The 19,651-nt window shown below is 39.0% G+C and overlaps 1 protein-coding gene across 3 annotated transcripts in view; it reads right to left on the bottom strand.

The window, feature by feature from the left end:
* Window positions 1–19,651, bottom strand: part of NBEAL1 (neurobeachin like 1) — a 99,109-nt gene that overhangs the window by 62,529 nt on the left and 16,929 nt on the right. For all 3 annotated transcript variants that reach the window (XM_077785109.1, XM_021531337.3, XM_021531335.2), the window contains exons 4-5: window positions 16,820–17,112; window positions 2,309–2,400 (exon numbers count right to left, since the gene is read on the bottom strand). In XM_077785109.1, the coding sequence (XP_077641235.1) occupies window positions 2,309–2,400; window positions 16,820–16,870 (143 nt within the window). In that variant the 5' untranslated portion in view covers window positions 16,871–17,112. The remainder of the gene's footprint in view (window positions 1–2,308; window positions 2,401–16,819; window positions 17,113–19,651) is intronic.

Raw genomic sequence — 19,651 nt, 5'->3', positions numbered from 1 at the left:
GCTTAGTATCTTTCACATTTGCAAAGCAGACTTGAGGAAATTAGATATTCTAATTTATAGGGAAAAAAACCCCACAAAACAATATGAGTTAAATCAGCAAGTGACAGTGCAAATTAAGAGTCCTTCTTTCAGGAAGGAAAAAAAAAGCCAAAACAAAACCAAACCTGTAGTAGAATCTTTACATTTCTTAACTAGTATTTTCTTGGATGCTAAAAACCCCTTCATATGTTTTAGATTGACACAAAATTTCATGCCCATCTTCCAAAAAGTTAGTCATGTCCAGCAATCTGTACAAGCATAAACAGTTTCTTATTATTTCCTGGCATTAGCCCTGAAAGACTCAGGTCTTCCAGGCATATAGCTTTAAAACACACCAAGATTTATAGAAGGAAAAAAAGAAAACAATATTGGTGCAGTCAGTTTCTCCTTTTAGTTAGCATCATATATTTTTAAGACCAATAGACAGAATTAGTTGTCTTATAAGGAATTTAGTTTAAAAAAAAATAAATCGAGTCCACAGGGTCCTGTAGACTCTAGAGTCACTGGAAATCAGCATTTGGCGGTTCCACACTGACCTACTTTTCTTTCTCATGGGCCCTGTAATACTGTTTTCAAAATATAAAGGCCTGCAAGGCAAATTGACAAAGCCCAAAAAGATGCCACATGCCTGATTACATCACAAATGCATGTATGGGCAGAAACTGCAATTCTTGGTTAATTCTAGTATCTGATCGCCATGGGTTTTCTTATTGTAGACATAAAAGCACATTAATGACCTGCCTTCATCCCTGTGTTGCTGTGTTGTTTTGATGCTTTTTCTTTACATCTGTTACACAAACGAGTCCAAATCCACATGGTTCTATTCCTCCAGACTAAATCACTAATCCTGTCATTAAGCTCAGAAAAACACACATTATTTTTACACTCACTAAAGTCACCATTTATCACAATGAAGATGCTACTGTTCTACATAACTAAGCTCTCCATTGCTGAAAAAAAACCCATGAAAACCATGAACACATACACTAAAAAACACTTAATCTCAGAGTACAAATAAATTTTAAAAACTTAAAATCAAAGCACCAAGAGATTCCTCTCTTCCAGGGTTCATATTTCAATACTAAATAGTATGTTAAAGATAACCTGTGTCAAAGGACAAACTTTCCTCCTTAACTGAACATATTAAGATGCATTTTTGACACTACAAAGGAATAAATTTTCAGAAAGAGCACAAATAACTTGAAAGTCTTCTTACTGATAATAGCACTATGTATTTTGCACTCATATAGGCATTATGAGGAAAATGTCAATACAAAGAGCTGGGAAGTCTAGGTTTTATCTACTGAGATCCAGTTGCAGCATTCTTCATTCCCTTGTAACAGTTGAGGCTATCACTTGCACTTCAAACAGGATCTGAGCCAAAGCCCATTTAGGAATTTCCATTTATTTCAACAGGGCTTGGAATGCAGCCATCATGCAAGGAGCACCATTCTGTACTTTCAAACACCATTGGTGGTATCAGCTCTAACACTGACACTAGTTCTCATGAAGTCTGAATCCTCTAACATTTAGTTTTTCTTAAAATCCCTAGTTTATCCAAGCAAAAGAAAACATCCAATGCCTAAGTTTTTACTCCTCATTTTCAAAGTTAGACATGAAAACACAATCATGATAACACAGCATACAAATTTAAAATACTAAATATGGAATTCTGAAATTAGGCTCCAACAGACCCTCATGATTGTAAGTGGGAGCTTTTGGTCAGCAACATGAGGGAAGTCAGCAATATTCTTACCCTGAAGTCTTCATGGATGCAAGGAAATCACTCTCAAGTCTATCACTTGAGACTTGGGGAATATATTAATTTTTAAATGTTTTCAGCTAAGATACCCAAATCTTTCACTGAGAATTTCATTCACCCTTAATCTTAAAGCAAACCCTGAAATAAAATTACAAATTCTTTACCTACATCTTGCTTCTCTTCTGTCACTGCTGATGCAGATAGTAAACACTACTATCTGTGTTTACTATCAAAAGAATCATGAGGAACACAAGGAATAACAATTATATTTCTAGGAGTAAGAACAAGTAGTACTCATGCCAATTTCCTAATACAATGCAAATACCAGTATTTGTCTAGTTTCATCATTCCCAGCCCAAACTGACCTTCAAATGAATGGGAGTGCCACTTGACAACTAAAAAACTTACTTTTGTTTGAAGGCAGCACTGCCATTGAACAGGACAGGGCTCTCAGCCAGGTCTGTTTCAGATATTAGGAAAAATGAACAGGTCTGTAATTCTACATACCTCGTTGGCAGCTTCTCAAAGTCCACATCCAGAAACTGTTCATAGCTAGACACAAAACTATCCAACCAGAGCTTCAGGTAATCTGGATCTTTCTGTAAAAAGGAAGAGAACATTAGCCTCTATTGCACTCAAGGTCATCTATCAACAACTCTGTAGTACTGCCTCAAATAAAGTTTCCATTGAATGCATTTCAACTGGGAGAAAGGAGGGAATAAACATTTTTTAGAACCAAAAGAAAAAACAACCAGCTGGGTACTTTTAAAATTTTCAGCCACATTGTGCTGATGGGACGTTTTTGCTCTATTAATTAGTTTATGCATCTCCTCCTCTTAGCACCAGTGTCAACCAAAGCATTTTAGCTTTTTCCCCTCATAAACAATCTTAACTTATTCTCCAGAGTCATCCATACCAGCTTTACAAACATTCTAGAATGTGTTCTAGTCTTGATACCATAGATACTAGTACATAACACTCCTTATGGCTTATAAAATTAAATAAGAACAGCAATCCGAATCACAAAATTATTGCCTTTTTGCTTCACTCATAGGTCAATATGGCAGATAACAGCAGATTAGAGACAGATGGTGCTCAGAAAGACAATGTAGAAACTATGACTTGCCTATTAGATAGCTTTTAAATAGATTGAAGATTATATTTAAGCTTCCTAGTTGTTCCTAGTAGAGCACAAAGACTGTGACCAGCAGTCCCTCAGGGCTAGACACTGTCCCAGGAACTAGGGCAGATACTAGACCACTGCAAACTACACAGGGAAATTCTGTCAAAATATGCATTCAAGGTAGTCTTACTTTAGAAGTCAAGCTGTTTAATTGTTAAAAATGTTGCCAGCCCATAGCTAACTTATTCCCCTGCCAGGACTGTGCAATCTTGTCCATTAACACACGTGCACATAGACCCACATTCTACACCACAAATAATTTTCAAAACAGTTTTAAAATTTTTGCCAGAAGTATTTGGGATTACAAATGATTTTTGAATCCACTCCATTATTTATAACATTTTGCAGAAGTTGAAAAACTTTATCCTTTTCCCTTTTCTGTATCTCCTCCCTTTTGTTTGTTACTTTTATATTACCACAGATGTTCCCAAATAGGATAATGTTTACCTGCAGAGTTAAGATTGAAGAGCAAACAGTGAATATCTCTAACACACACACACACTCTTCTGCAGCAATGTCAGCCCAAAAGAGCCACCAAGAAAGATTGACAAAGTCCTGTCAGTGTAAATAGGTACTTAGGAGCCCTCCACAGGCGAAAAAAAAGAAATCAAACAAAAAGTTTAAAAAAACCCACACAAACAAACAACGACAGAATAAAATAAACCCATAAATCCAGAACCTCAAGTGGCGCAAAGCTCTTCTCAGAGCATCTTTCCACAGCAAGTACAGGAGTTATAAAGCATGGGAACCCCCTCCTCATTCTAGACTTTACCCTTCTCTGCGTCCCCAAAAACCACCCTCAACACAAGCAAGAAGTGTCAGAAACATCCAGACACAATTTACTTCACTATGACTATTAATTATATATAGAATGTGTTCAGGTACTGTGACAACAGGTGCCAAATAAAACCCTCAGCTAGATACATTTCTTATCTGATTATTTGCTTCCGCCGACTTTACGGCATTTACTTACTCACTTTTCCTAATTGTTTTATTTTCCCTTCTTTGGCTTACTTCCTAATCTTTCTTCTCCTTATCTCTGCTTTTATTCACTTTTCAGTTATTTAAGTAATCATTCCCTTTTTCTGTTAACATTTTGTCAAAACAGCAGTATGTTCTGAAAGTGTAATGCAGCCTTGTTCTCATCTTTAAAATGCACTGAACTACCAAATGGTTAACTTCTCTTAAACACACCAATTTTCCTCAACATGGAATTGCAAAACACAGAATGAAGGAAGCAGTTGAGATAAAGAATAATTTCAAGATTTCCAAGATGCTTGTTTAAACTACAGATGTTGCCAGATTATCACAAGTAGGTGAGTATAGAACACACATTTCTCGTGTTCAGACATCAAACATACTAAAAATCAACCCAAAAGTTAGACAAGAAGTAAGACTTGCCTAAAAGAATGATTCAGAAGTAGTAGAAGACGCCGTCTTCAGACAGCCCAGCTTTTCAAAAATGTTAACGTTTAAAGCTTTAACTTTCTTGTATTTCACAGCAAGTAATTTTAGTTGCAAGCAAACTATTTCACAGGATCATAAAGACAAGGGAAACCAGGATACCATTTTAGTAATTGTGGCTCAGGCCACAAAGGACAAAGCAACTACAGGGAGTAATGAACAGAAATGTTGCCACATCCATTATAATCCTCTGATTATAATGGCCATATACACATGTGCAAAAACTGAACTTAAGAGAGTTTTTCCCTGTTGAACAACTGCTTTTTCACTGGCATGAGAAACTTCTTGAAATCCAATAAGAAATACTAGATTGAGTCTATTCATATTCCCAAATTAAAATTGTTTGTTGACAGAGCTCAGGCTCATTCCTAATTGCTAACAGTAAACGTCTGCAAAAACCCTGTTTCTCTTGGTTACCATGAAAGAAGATGTGCAAATAACAACATTATCAGACTTAAAATTGCTTTAACAAAAGTCAAGGATGAGAAAAGGGGAAGGGTAGGGCAAAAGACAAAATTACATTTAATGCCTGCTTGCTCCTTTTTAATGATACAGCCTAAATGAGTTTTAAGCTTCTTTATCTTTGAACTCAAATGCCTTTGCTATCAGTACAGACTGGGAATAACACAACACTGGCAGACAAAATATGCAAGAAATAGCACTTATACAGATGGCAAGAGTAAACCACATGTTATGAAACAGCCAGAAGTTTCTGCCAACCTGTAGAGCACATACTGCTCAGTTTGCTTTGCCACTAGAACTCCTCCTACTCCTGATAAAAACTAAGAATTGCTGTACTGTTTGACCATTCCCTGCAGCACACTATTCAGCCCAACTCCCTTCCATCACAGTCCCCTGCCAATTAATAATGTAATATTCCAAGTTTATAAAATAATCAGATTTTATGTCAAAATAACAGGTAGCACTACCAGTATGTGCTAGTAGAAAACAGTTTATGTAATACCTGACTCAGAGTCAAATCTTGAGATTTCCATCCAAGCAACATCACCAACTCAAACCACTTGGACAAATTAAAAAAAAAAATCACAAAGGCAAAAAAGTAAACTAGATCACTTAGCAACATGAGAAACACCAAGTAATGGATCTCCATTATACACCAGCTAACAGAGGCATGCCTCCTTTCCAGAAACAAACAAAAATGAAGACTTGTGAAGAAGAAGTTCATTCCAGGAAAAAGTGACAAAATATTTAGCAAATGGGCTAAAATTAAGATATTTCATTACAATAATGTTAGCAACAGAAGCTATGAACAGCTTTCAAACTTCAAATCTGGCCCAAGTTTTCTTTTTTCTTTATTAGCAGCATTCATTCCAGATCCTAGGCACCAGTCTCCTGTTGAAAGCTCCAAGAAAATCTAGATTTTATTAAAGCAGTTTTAGGAAAGGAAACTGAAAATGGTAAATGTTACCCATGGCAAAGTATATATAAATGTCCTAAAACACAGCTAAATATATACAACCTTTCTGAAGGCCTGCCTATGTGAGTCAGATTCATCTTACATTCTTCCAAACCAAAAGCATCATAGTTTAGGAGAAACTGAGTCTTTTTACAGTGGTTTAATATTCCAAGTTCATAATAAAACCAGGCAGTAATAACAGGTATCAGCTATTTTGTTTACACTGATATTATGTATAATGCAATTATCCTACCCAACATCTTTACTTTGAACTGAACTTTTTCTTGGGGCCAGCTACTCCCACTTAATCTGGAGTTTAAATTTGGTAGAATGAAAAATGAAAAATAATGTATTTCTGTTAAGTCCTCCCCCCCTCACCTTTTCAACAATCCGGTATTGTCTCACAACAGAAGTGGTAAACCATATTAACAGCAGAACACAAATTAACCTTAATTTAACATGAATACATTTGTGTTCTCCAATGCCAGATCAGCTTTCCAAGCCAGTAGATGTTGCAATATGAGAAATATCTGTTACTAGATGCCAGAAGAGAGCATCCTATGGGATCCATGCTGCTACTGAGGGCAACAAAACACAAAACTGCAACCACAGTTCCACCTGATTCACCCTAAATTGTGAGCTACTACATTACATCTGTGGTCCTCCTAAGGAAGCAGTAGAAGACCAGAATAAAGCATCATAAATACTCAGCAGCTTTGCTACCAGCAGAAGCAGCAAAAACTATGGAATATATTTCCCCTCTTTGAAAATTACCCTTTTGTTATCATTCTGCAGAGAGGCAGCTGGAGGCTGTATGTCAGAAAGCAGCTCCAAACTGTTTTCTGTGGTGCTGCTTGAAGATGCACTTTCAAAGCACAGTTTACAAAACAACATAGGCTTTGATAATACACCACGAGGCTAAACTGCGATAAACCAGCGTGAGTATTCGTATTCTTTTCCAGCCCCACCACATACACTCTGCAGACATTTCCTGTGAGATCGGCAAGAAATTAAGGATATTTTTGATTGGTGCAGCAGCAGTAAAAGCAGGAAGAAGTTTCTGAGTGTTAATAAAATGCCTGTAGTCAGTTACAACTTTCCAATTACTACAAGAAATGTTTTCTGAAACCTTAAAGCCCTCTTAAGTTACAAGCCTAAGCTTTTCATTTATTTCCCCGAAACCTGCCTAGCATTTGTGCAGGACAAATTTATGTAACTTATTTGAATAATAATTCACATACAGAAACTGCATGCCTTAAAACTTCCCAAAGGTAATCTCCCCATGGCTTGAACTCCAAGAAGGTAAAATACAATTTAAGTCAGCCATTTCTCTTCATAGTGATAAATGGAAACAACTAGAGTTTTAACAAGGCTATCTTAAGGTGTTATTGTAAGAAAAGTGAAAATCTATTGAAAAACCCTGAAAAACAAAATAAAGAGCACAGGAGTATAGAAGTATATTCTTCTATATACTCCTGAGAGTATATTCTTTTGCTGATAGCCCCAAGTTTGCAGAGGCTAACTTCAGCTGCTGAGCTCAGCCCATTGTACTGAAGGTCTTTCAAAGTGCTATAGCAGTCATTCACATGCACTAATGCAAAGTAAGTCCTTTGTGCCTATTAAATCAAATGTAGCTCAGAGCAGCTGAAAGTGAAAGTACTTCCTTGTTCCTTCCCTTCCCTAAATACCTTTGGTTTTCATTAAAAAGACAAATAACCCAAGCAGCACAATGACACACCACCCTTCAGGCCTCCATTTCCCTAAGATCCTCTCAGCACAATAAGAGCTGCTCCAGCTCTTTACACTTAAAAAACAAAAAACACTGCCAGACTGAGCAGTGGAGTGTTTCTAACAGGTACTGAAAATAACCTCAAAAATCACTCCAAACCATAATAAACTAAAACCATCTCCCATTAAACAGCCAGAGGTTAGGTTAGGTTTTTGGTTTTTTTTTCTTTCCCAACATAGTTAGTACAATGCTAGAAAGAAAAAAAAACGTTTGCTAAATAAACCCATTGTAGTGGTCCCCGGTATGCACAGCAATACTGTGACTAAACTCTGCTAAACAATTGTGAAGATTGCCATGGAGTCTTTACAGCTAGGAAATACATTCCCTTAGGTATTTATATAAAGGGTTTGGTTTAGATTTAGTAGTAACTTCCATTTCTACTAAGGCTTCAGGAAAAGAACTAGAAGGGCAAAGCTCAGTAGGATTTTATAGATATGTTCAGGAAGTATTAGTTGCTAAAAACAAAAGCTGGATCCACCCGAGGCTATTTGCAGGGTCACATTCCATGCTCTAAAGGCAAAAATTCCCTGCAGGGCAGTTCAGAGTCCAACATCAGACAAGCCCAACTTGTTGGACAAGGCAGTTGTTTGAAGTAGTTAAATTTAACATGCAGCCATCCAACAGCCAGGGCCCGATTCCTGTGCTAGCTCTGTCAACCTTCAAAGTGGATTTCAGCTTAGAGGCACAACCATAAAATCTCACTGGCATTGGCATTATCAGAAGTAATCTCCCATCCCCAAGCACTTTATTTAAAATAAGAGCAATCTTTTGGTGTCAAGGTTGAATTAGACTTACAAAATGTCATATTAGGAAACTAAAGATGAAAAATTGCCTTTAGATCACTGGTGAGTTTACTCATCTTTAAATTAATTGAAGTAGTCTGCATAATGCAGAATTGCAGAACATTTCTCAACACTGCTTGAAAGAAACTATTCATTTGGGAATTACAAGATTTGTGTTAAGGGAGATCTTTCCTCTTCATGGTTTCAGACATAAAAGGCTTCATCTCCAGTATGAGAACTCCTAGAAGCCTTTACTCTGCAATATGACAGTGCTTATGCTTTTTGTGAACCTTTCATATAAAATGCTAAAACAAAATATGAAAAGCTTTGTTATAGCAGCAACACTGCAGTAAGAATTAGTAAAAGATTTCATGATAAACCATTGTAAACTGGCATAACTGCTTTGATAAATTCAATCAATCAATTCTAACTGATTGAGGAATCACCTTTGGGCTCAACTTTCCATTATAATCAAAATACTGATTTTTTCAATCAGTGGATCCAAAAGAAGAAAAGCGCTTGGCAAGTAACTAAAAATCCCCGTTTTCAGCATCCACACAAGAATTATGTTCCATTTCCAGGACTAAAAGCAAAAAGGGATGGAGTAGTCATGCTTTCTTTTATAAATGGAAGGTGCAGTGAATCATGATAGAAACGACTATTTTAGGACAAGTTAAAAATTCTCTTTAGCATCGGGATTTATACCTAAATAAGCCTATAGCTGCCAACCATGATAAAATTTAGCTCACAAACTTTAAAGTAAAGTTTAATATTTTTCTTCCTGTCTCAAAACAAAAATTATTTTTAATCTTCAACTATTGCCTTAACTTAAAGATAATCCAAGTTCTTTTATTCATTTTCTTTTTTACTTCAGATCTCCACCAAAACTAGAAAACCAAAATGAAAGAATTTTCTTATTAAAATAGAAGTAAAGCCTCTCCTTTTCTTTCTCTTGCCTTTTTTATTGTTTCTGTTCTTTTTGAAGGATGATACAATTACAGCTTTGTAGCTTGAAATTGGCATGTGGCTGATGCCATCTACGGGATGAATGTACTTAATGTGAACTCAGATTTTAATGTCTTCACACTTGACAGAAAGTGCCACTAGGCAAGCCCCTTGTACAAGTTGGTATAGCCTATTTCAGCCTTCTGGAGTCCACCACACAGAGCACTTATCAGGAATTTACCATAATGTAACAAATTGCATTCTATTAACATTCTATTTTCCCACCAAATGTGGCATAGTGAACAACTGGAAGCTGTATTTTAAGAAGAACAAGAAGCATCCTAAGTAATTCCAAGGTAAGTAAAATAATATTTTGTCAAAAGTCTACAGTGTCAAGATTAGCCTAAATTTAATGAAAATTCAAACTATACAAGACTTTAACTCTTAATTGCTTATAAACTCCAAATTATGCCATTATTTTAGATGGGAAAAGGGCTGAATTTTAGCACCAACACACACAAAGTCAGCTTTTGCCCCACTGAGTTTCTAACTTTCAGTGTAGTGCATGAGACAATACAAATTTATCATGTACAGAAAGGAAGCAGGATGGTGCTACAACAGTAAAACATCAACCTATTTCACCATATCAACAGCTAAACATTGTCTGGCCATGTCTTCCAGCAGATAAAGCTTGAGAACTGGAGTACAGCTTAGCAAAAAAAAAATCTGTGTTTGTTTCAAAGTGTCATGTAATTACACCAAATTAAACTGAAACCAATTTCTGTATCTTTAGCTATAGATTTAACTATTCGGTTTTGCCTCCTCAGTCTCACCTGGCCTTACTTAACATACTGAAGCTGAACTATACACTGAAGGTATAACTCATGTATAGACTGAAGTGGTATTGTTTAAAACCCTCAAATCCACTTTTCAAAAGCACACAAAATAAACCTCTCTCAAAACAGTCCAACACACTAACAAAAAACCTTCAAAAACTATGGCATAGCAGAATATGGATTACTTGCCCAAATGCTGTTTGGCATCCACTGCACTTCTGCCAGTTCAGTTTTTAAATGATTAGCACAATTAACTAAAGCCAGATTTCTGTAAATAACACACTTGTTTTCTATGCCCTACTTTACTCCCAAGAGCTTTACCCACCCACTATTTATCATTTATTCCCATTGCTTACTAAAGGCAAATGTAATCCTCAATCATAAATTATATTATGCTTTAAATATCAGAGAACGCATCAACACACACAAACATCTTACCAGCACAGAGAACTCACAGCTAATGTTTAGCTTTGCAGATACTTGAAGAAGCCTGAGATACCAAACTTAAGACAGGGTTTATTCAAATAAACAAATACAGTTTTCATTTCTTGGTGTTCCCCATTGTATCTCCCACTGTCCTCCACTGCAGCCTCCCATTTAGTAGAAGATAAATTGGAAAAGTTAGACTTGAGCAAATCGGTATTTTTTTAAAGAAAAAAGGTGCTTATCCATACTGTTGAGATGTGCATGTTTTCATGTTTGTTCCCCTACTTGCATATAATTATTTCAGCAAGAAAAGCTCAGTAATTAGAGAAGCTCTTCTCTCTTCTACAGCAGCTGTTTAACCTTTCTGAAGACTGTAAATATTTTAACAGTATCTGCTGACAACATTTGAATTCAGACCTTAAGCTCCAATGCTGTTCAATGGGCAGCTAGCAAGCCTTTCTCTCATTTCAGAAATCAGCATAAACATGCTGCATATTTGAGTTGATTCAGCAGTATTCTTTTATCAGGACAGACACCATCCCCATATCTGCCCAGCTGAGCAAGTTGAAAGAGGCATAACTCAGACACAAACAACGACCCTGGGTTTATTAATTTTGTTCTATATTACATAGAACCAGAAGCCTGTGTTTATAGCTTTGTGATGTATCATTCCATTTCAGAGACAATTCTTTAAGGTCAATAAAAGCTTGATTTGAATTATTATTTGTTGGCATGTTCAGAACTGGACGCTTCTTAGTGATTCTGTAATGCACTGATCCACAAATCCACAGACATATGGAAATTCTAACCTTGGTGCTGGACACCACTAAAACCCTGAATCAAAAACATGAACAAACCTCAGACTCTACATTATTCAGCAGTAGCAGCTACATATATGCACTGCCACATAATATTACAGAATAAACAACAATAATTTCTTCATAGCTTGTAAAAACTTATGGTTTTCTTACATCTTTCCATATTTAGATTTGTCTGCTGCCTCACTGCAACCTAAAGTCTGCATTCACTGTGTCAGTCTCTGTTATGTGTGTGAACAACTACCAGCACAAGGTCACCCTGGTCCATAATTAAGGAAGGAAACAGCCACTCAAGAGACTGATGTCTCACATACTGATGTCAGCTATTTATATGAGAAGTTCTATATTTGTAAATATCAGAATTATGTTAGTTCTTGGACTAGGAGACATCTCTTTAAATAGCAGTTAATTCAGAATTGAAGACCAACTGTTGTTTATCTCTATCCATTCTTAGTTCAGCCTCTTGAATAGAGACAGAACAAAGATATTTTTACCACCAGAATGCCACAAGTGACTTGTGACATTATCTTCTACAAGTTACACTCCCTAGGAATGCAGAAATTTACTTAAAACAATCTACAGAAATGATATCTTACACAGCAATTCCTTACAAGACTTCACTCACTATTTTCAGCAGAAGCATGAATTTACATGACAGTGAATTATCAAAAACTACTTTTACTGAGCATTTAGTTTGCTCAAACAGTCATCTAACTGTAAGGTGAATACTTCTTTATCAAATCTAACAAAGGTAAAGACAATGTGATCTGCATCACTGACAAGTCAGCAACTACACAAGAAGGAAGACAAGGGCAAGCCAAGTCAGGATGAGATCACATTTGGGATACAGTGGTCAGTGTTTCACATAGGCCTTACAATTCAATGTCAATGATTATCAAATTCTTGTTGAATTCCATGTTTCTCACCAAAACAAAACATAATTTGGCTAAAGGCACATTTCTTTGAGAAACAATTTTACAATATTAAATGATATATAGATATCCCTCACTGTGCCAGAGAGAAAGCTACAACATTTATTTCAATACAATCAGATTTTTAAAAAAAAAAAGAGAGGTGAAGTACAAGGTAAGAAAGCCCATTTGAGAGATAACAGCTTATGCACAGGTCTGCTGCTCTTAACACAGCAAGGGATGTGAACGTCTCAGCTCTCTGCATTAGTGAAGACCAGATCATTATGATCAGCTAACACACAGAGTCCTGACTGTATCAATGACACTAAGGCTGAATGTTCCCTCTTTAAAATGAGAAGCACAGGCTCCAAACTGAGTGAAGAATATTCACAGCTTTCCCTTCAAGTCATTGTGTTACCTCACAGGAAAAGGCAGTGTTTAAAAGAAATCAGGGCTATAATGAAGACAACAGTGTAAGAAAAACCACTGTAGTATCATGAAAACTGATGTGAATATGGCATTTAAGTGCTTGCATTAATACCTTTGAAGCACCTTTTGAAGGCAACTAGGATCTCTTATTTTCACAGACTAGAAAAATCCCCATATATAAGGCTATCTGAACACTTTCTGAATAAAATCCAAAATATCAGAAATCCTGATATCCTTTATGTCTAAGAGTCTGAAATACCTACCAGAACAATTGAAGATGAACTACATATATTTACAATGTTACAGATAGGACATGGGTTGAATCTCTTTAATTTGAATCTGCAGCAAAAGTTACTTCAGAGGATTATGAAACAGAAATAAATTTTCTATACTGATATATAATTAATATCTAATAAATGGTTAATCAACCAATATTACAATAGTAATAGCAATATTACCATAGCAATATTGCAGCCATGACAGTCTAATGTTACAAGACAAAGCTGGTAGATTACCTCTGTCACAAACCCTAAGAAGTCAGACACACATGAAAGCATGTCCTTTTCTTCTACCTCATGGAGCTCCACTCCTGCTGTACGCTTACATTAGTAAATTATTTTCAGCTATCTGCTCTATATGCACTTATATAAGAAGTGTTCCATGCTCCTCTATAGGTTATTGAAGGCTTTTAACTGGCAATCAACTGGAAAAAAATTGTGCTTGCTATTCTACACAATTCAATTATCTTAAAATGCTCATTCCAACATTTGGATGAGAAGACAGCAGTTTACATCCATATCAATATTTGAGTAAAGGCATTGTACGTTAACAGTTCACTGAACAGAAAAAATCCCCCAACCACTAAAACCATTTGAAACTGAAAATCACCAGGAAGTTATATCCTTAACAAGACACTCTTTGCAGAAACTTTAACAATAACAATTTGAAAAAAAAAAAAAAAAAACCAACAAAAAAAACCAACAAAAGTCTCAAGACAAAAACAGACTTAAGACTGTGAATAATACAACACAGTGATAACAATCCCAGTGACTAAAATCTAAATTTTACTAAATCTAATGAAGTTTTAAACTGCTTCTGTGCAACATCAGAAGTACTGTAAGTCAAATGTGGCTACTACTTTCATCTGTAACAGCAGATTGCAATTTGTAGCTTTTAAGGAAACAGGAGAAAAAAAATCCAAAACCAAATCCCACCCTTAGATTAAAAACTGCCAGATGATAACAACTGAATACCAACTAAAACTAAACTATCGCAGACACTCAAACATTATCTTAAAAAATATTTAAAACCACAAACAAAAAAATCTCACCACAACAACAAAAAACCCCAGAAAAATTAAATCACCTCATACATGGTGTCTTTCAAAGGCTGCTCCTGCAAAGGCCCTGATTAATGCTGCTATCTGCCCAAATCTCCAATTCCTCAACAACACAAAAAGTAATGAAAATGGAGAAATGCCTTCCTAATGTTACTTTGCGGAAAACTAAGTGTTGCAACTGACACCTGATGCTGCCAGAGATGTCAAGGGATCACAAAGAACAAGAGTCATGACCCAGGATAGATGGTAAGATGGTAACACAGCATCATGTAGCACTTCAAAGCTGTGAACAGCCTTGCTGCTTGAGCATAGGGTGCTGTATTTAAAAGATTATCATAAAGGACCCGATTATCAAAAGACAAGACTATTAGCAGCAACTGGAAGCATCACAAAGGAGTAGCTTGGATTTCACTGTTTCTGTAGCTAACAAGGCCGCAAATGCTAAAGCTACATATTTGGGATTTGTGGAACAACAAATTCCTACCTTACTCAACTGTAACTCTCTAGCAGTTTTTCTAGCTTTAAGACTGTCTAGTTTATTTCCCAGGACACCATTCAGGGACAGACACTGCAGCACAACAACTTCACTGGACAGTTCCAGGTATAAACAACTTTTCTCTATACCACTATATCCTGTCACTGGTAATTATTGCTACACCTTCCCATTCTGCTAGATGCTCTGAGAAGAACAAAGCACAATATACAGATGTTTCCAAGTGGACAGAATAAACTAATTTACATAAGGGTTCCCACATTTTACATCCCAAGTTGGAGACATAACTTCATGATCTGCTCTAACTTTGTCAAGCTTAATACTCTAATTCTGGATGCCTGCCTCAAGCAGAATAAGATACCATTTTAACCTGGACCAGTTGAGAGATAAGGAAAAAAAGTGTTTTGTTTCTAACACTTCTTAAAAAAGTGAAGACTCCTTTTTTCTGAATCACTCCAGCTGCCCTCATATGTTGAAGACACTCTATTTTATTTTTTAAATATATGTTTTGTTGCTTAGGAACAAACCCTTATCTACAAACAAATCCATTTAATCATGCCCTTAATATATGGTCTGAATGATAGAAAAGCCAAGAAAGTCACTGACAGCTAATGAGGAGACTGAATATATGAAAAAATGATTTTTTTCAGAAAACCCATCCTCTACCACCTGAGGTATGAGTAGACTGTGGGCACATCATTCCCATAAAGAAACTGAACATCCCCTAAGTGATCTAAACTACTCATTTTAAATAGCACTCCTTCATGCAAACTTCCTGTCATGTGAACAACATGGAGACGGATAGCATACAATCTGAATGAAAGGTTCCAGCAAAGGGGGAGTAGGTCCAGGACAGACAAAAATATTTTAAACAGGGGAGGAAAGAGCCAAAGAACAGCCAAGCAAAGAAATTCAGAACTTGGCTCATCTCTACGGCCTTAGTGTCTCCCAAAGCTGAGTCCAGTCTGGAGTCTCAGTGTATTCCAAGTGCATTTGCTCCTCTCACAATGATGGACTCACTGGCAAAATGTCCATCTTCTCCAGTGCTACTCCACTTCCTACTGCCATTGTCATTACTATACTGGTTTAAAAGGCAAAGGTTCAACCCAGCAGATTACCCACATGGGGAGCAGTAAGAACTGATACCATGCTGTTATGCTTGCACTAGCTTTAACAACATGTAGAGGATTAATGCTGCACAGAAATTAGGAAACAATACAATTAAGACAAGTACTTTGTGCACCTGTGTTAAATGGCCTGTACTTAACATCTCACATTCTCTACTCTTGAGATGGGCACCCTCTAAAAAGAAGGTGGGAAGAACAAGGGAAGGACTGCTCTACCCTTAATGTCCTACTGGATTAGAGACCTAAAGAAACTGAAACACAAACGAAGCATGAGACTGCAAAAACGCAAAACAAAACCAGAGAATAAGGACATCAAAAGCTACCCTTGCTACTGAGCTCCTGTATGACAGCAGATCAGCCCTTTCCTCCACCTTCACAGCTGTTTTTTGTATGCTATTTATTTTACAGCTACCTATTCTGATAATCTGCAATCCAATTTCTCTACATACTCAACACACCCGGCAGCAATTTGGACATGTGCTTTAAACGCATTAATTGCTTTACACTATAAAACGCAAATGGAGGCAGGACAGCATTTTTGTATTATTTCTGCCAGGTGAAGGAAATTCATTAATAATTGGATACTATATTGCCATAGATACTATGGCAATAGCCAGCAAAGGCAGACTCCAGAGCAACTTATATCTGCTCTTTGGGAAAGGTTTTGGTAAAAAAAGTTTAAATGAAACTGAAGCTGTTCAGAAATCAGTAAGTAAAAAGCTAAATACTAGGCAGCACTTAATTAAATTAATACAGTACAGCTTAATTGCTACAAAATGAAGAATTATGTAAACTTACGCATTCACATAGTTAAAATATATAGCTACAATAACTGCTTAAACTGACCCACGAATACTGCAATTCTCATCTCAAGCATAAAAAAGACCAATCTGAACAGCAAACCATGGGATGAGGCTGTAAATAGTCCAAGAAATGCAATTACATCCTTTCAGAAGCTAATAATGTCTATGCAATTTCCAAGAAAAAGGCTGTTACAATCGGGTATTTGCCCGACTACCAAACAAGACAGGATAAAAGCAAACAAACACAAATATTTACCTTATTGCAGTAAAGCATCCAAAGCTCATACAGCCTCTCTCGGGATGCCATTCCTCCCCTTCCTCTTCCCGTCGATCACCGCTACTTTTCTCTTCAAGATCCTACCATACTCAGTTCCCAGGCGCTCTTTCCACAGTTCTGCTTTATTATTAGTTATATCATGACCCGAGAAGAAGCCAAGTAACAGCGTCTCAGTCTCTCCTTCTCGAGCAGACAACGAAGTGCAACACAAGCAACTGCAAACAAGTGTCAAGCATGTCCGTCCTTCGCCAGCGCCGCTTCGGTTTTAATCTCTGAAAGTGAAAACATACCCTTCAGGCCTTTGGTGGAGAGAGGAAACAAATCCGCACTTAAAGCCCACGGACAGCCTGGGGACTGGGGCGGCGGCAGGTCGCAGCGCTTTGCTCTCTGACACTGCTCCCGCTGACGGAGGTCAGCCGATGAGTGTTCGTGGCGCCTTCTCGCTTTGCAGCGGGGGAAGCCGCAGGGCTGCGAGCGGGGCCGCCGGAGCCCCGGGTACCGCCGCTCCCGGCGCGGCAGTGCCAGCCGCTGCCACCGCCCTTCGGCCCCGGGCTCCGCGGCCGCTCCGGACCCCGCCGGGCCCCGCAGGCCGGCGGCTGCCGGGAGAGCCGGGGGCGGGGGAGCGGCCCCGCGCCGCGCCGCCGCCCGCTCCCGGCCGGGACCGGCCGCCCCGCGCCGCCACCTACCGCGTCCCGGCCTCCCGCAGCTCCCGCCGCGCCCCCGCGGCCTCTCCCGCAGCCTGCCCGGGCCGCGGCGAGTGGCGGCCGGGCGGGCGGGGCCGAGCCTCGCCACATCGCCCGCCCCGCCCGCGCTCCGCACACGCCCCCGGCCGCCGCCGAGGGCGGGGAAGCCGCGGACGCCATCTTGGCAGCGGGCAGGGGCAGTGCCCGCCCGGGGCAGCCGGGCGGAGGCAGCGGCGGAGCCGAGGCGAGGAGCGGCGAGGAGCCGACCCGGAGCCTGCGGCGCCTCACCCGCAGGGCCGGCGGTCCTGCCCCGCCTGCGCCCCTCGGCCGCGCCGGGAGCGTGCCCGTAAAGAATCAGCATCCCCATCCTGAGGAGCTCAGGAGACCTCCGCACTGCTTTGCTCCATAAGTAACAGAGGTTACCTAGCACATACACGCGTTTTACGTATGCTCCAGATAGCCCGCGGAGCATGGATATACCATACATCCAGCCTGCCGCCCGTGTAAGGCAGCCCCCCCTACCTTGTATGAGTTTGCGTAGGGCTACGTATTTCCATGATGACCCTTGTATGCGGAGTTTGCATAGGACTAACGAACCAAAGTTATAATTCATCAAAAAAAATTAGATTTCCAAAGGAGAAATGCAAAAAGGGATCCCTCAGCTTGCGCGTGGCCCTGCCCGAGTACACCGTCCTGTGCTGATACAGCCGAGACACCACACTCCAGTGAAGGATTTTCCTCCTGCTCCTGCAATAACAGCATCTTCTCGGCATCACTCACGGGCACTCCCTGGGGAATGGGCTTCCCTCGTGTCCTGCTCCCCTGGAAAGTGAGGCTGGAAGTTGTGTCAGACTCCAAAGCAGGGAGGAGGCAGTTTAAGGAGACATGGGGCATCTCTCTAGTTTGCTGGCAGAATCACACTCCTGCAACTTTTGGCCACAGCCCTGGTCCGTCTGCCACTGGATCATCTCCTCACTTGTGTTCATACAGCTTCATGCAATAAAGCATTGCCATTCATTACACAGTTGATTACTTTCAGGGGATTTTTATACCTTTGCAATGATTTAATACAAGGTTTGGAAATCCTTTCTAAAGGAATTGACTGTGCAGTATCATTGTAGTGTCTGCTACATTAATTTTTCTAGGGATGGATAAGTATCACCAAGAGCCCAAAGACAGATTGAGATATGTTCCTGCAACAGGCCTTTGCATATTTGTCTTGTTTTTAGAATATCAGTGAAGTTTCCCTGGAGAATTTAAGAGCTAATTTGTGCTTAATGTTGTTTCATGTGTATCATCACTGTGGGAGTGGTAGAAGTATCTTTTACTGCAATATCTAAACATAGTACCTAGCATGGATGGAGGGACGCTGACAAAAATGAGACTGTAAAATTATTTTTAGTTGTGTGGTACATGTGCTCTGATACTTGATGCTAGCCGCAATATTCTGCTACCTTGAGGATGTAACATAATTTTTTCCATCAAGAAAAAAATAGGAGCTTAAAGTCTAGCTCTGTCCCCAGGGCAGGATCTGCTGAGCTTAAACAACCCCGGTCCCCCTTCGGTGAAACGTGCCAAGGAAAAAGAGAGAGCCTGCCTCCTCCCTGAGAGACTTACCTCAATGCTTGAGTTACTGCTGGGAGCTCCTCCCTAACAGCCCGCCTGCATCACCTTTCTAGCAAATGTAAGCCACTGCTATTAGGCCCTTCTGCAGTAATTCAATAAAAAGAAGCTCTTTCTGGCAGGTCTTTTGAGTTACAAACTCTGATCACATTTGTTTGCAGCCTTTTCTAGACTAAACAACAGTTTATTTCAAATTTCTCTTACAACTTGCTGCCTTTGAGGAAGTCAGGCCTTAGTGAAGCCATGTAAAAATCCCAATCCTCCCTCAGATATTGCTCTGCTTTTTTGAATTACTGATTCCTGTAAGAGCAGCTGCTCCTACACACACCAGTCCTGCAACAGCCTTCAATGAAGGAATAAAAAACCATCCTCTGACAGAAATGGGAGACTTCTCCCTGGCTAAGTGCTGCCACCCCCATAATTCGGATGCTCCCAGACTACAAAGCAGCCGTCTTCCACTCTGCTGGAGTTGTAGCAATGTAGTTATTTTAGTGGGCCTAGGCAA

The sequence above is a fragment of the Lonchura striata genome, chromosome 8 (genome assembly GCF_046129695.1).
Source record: "Lonchura striata isolate bLonStr1 chromosome 8, bLonStr1.mat, whole genome shotgun sequence".
NCBI classification, from domain to species: Eukaryota; Metazoa; Chordata; class Aves; order Passeriformes; family Estrildidae; genus Lonchura; species Lonchura striata.
Note: the sequence above shows the minus strand (reverse complement) of the source record. Positions and strands in the feature narration are given on the sequence as shown.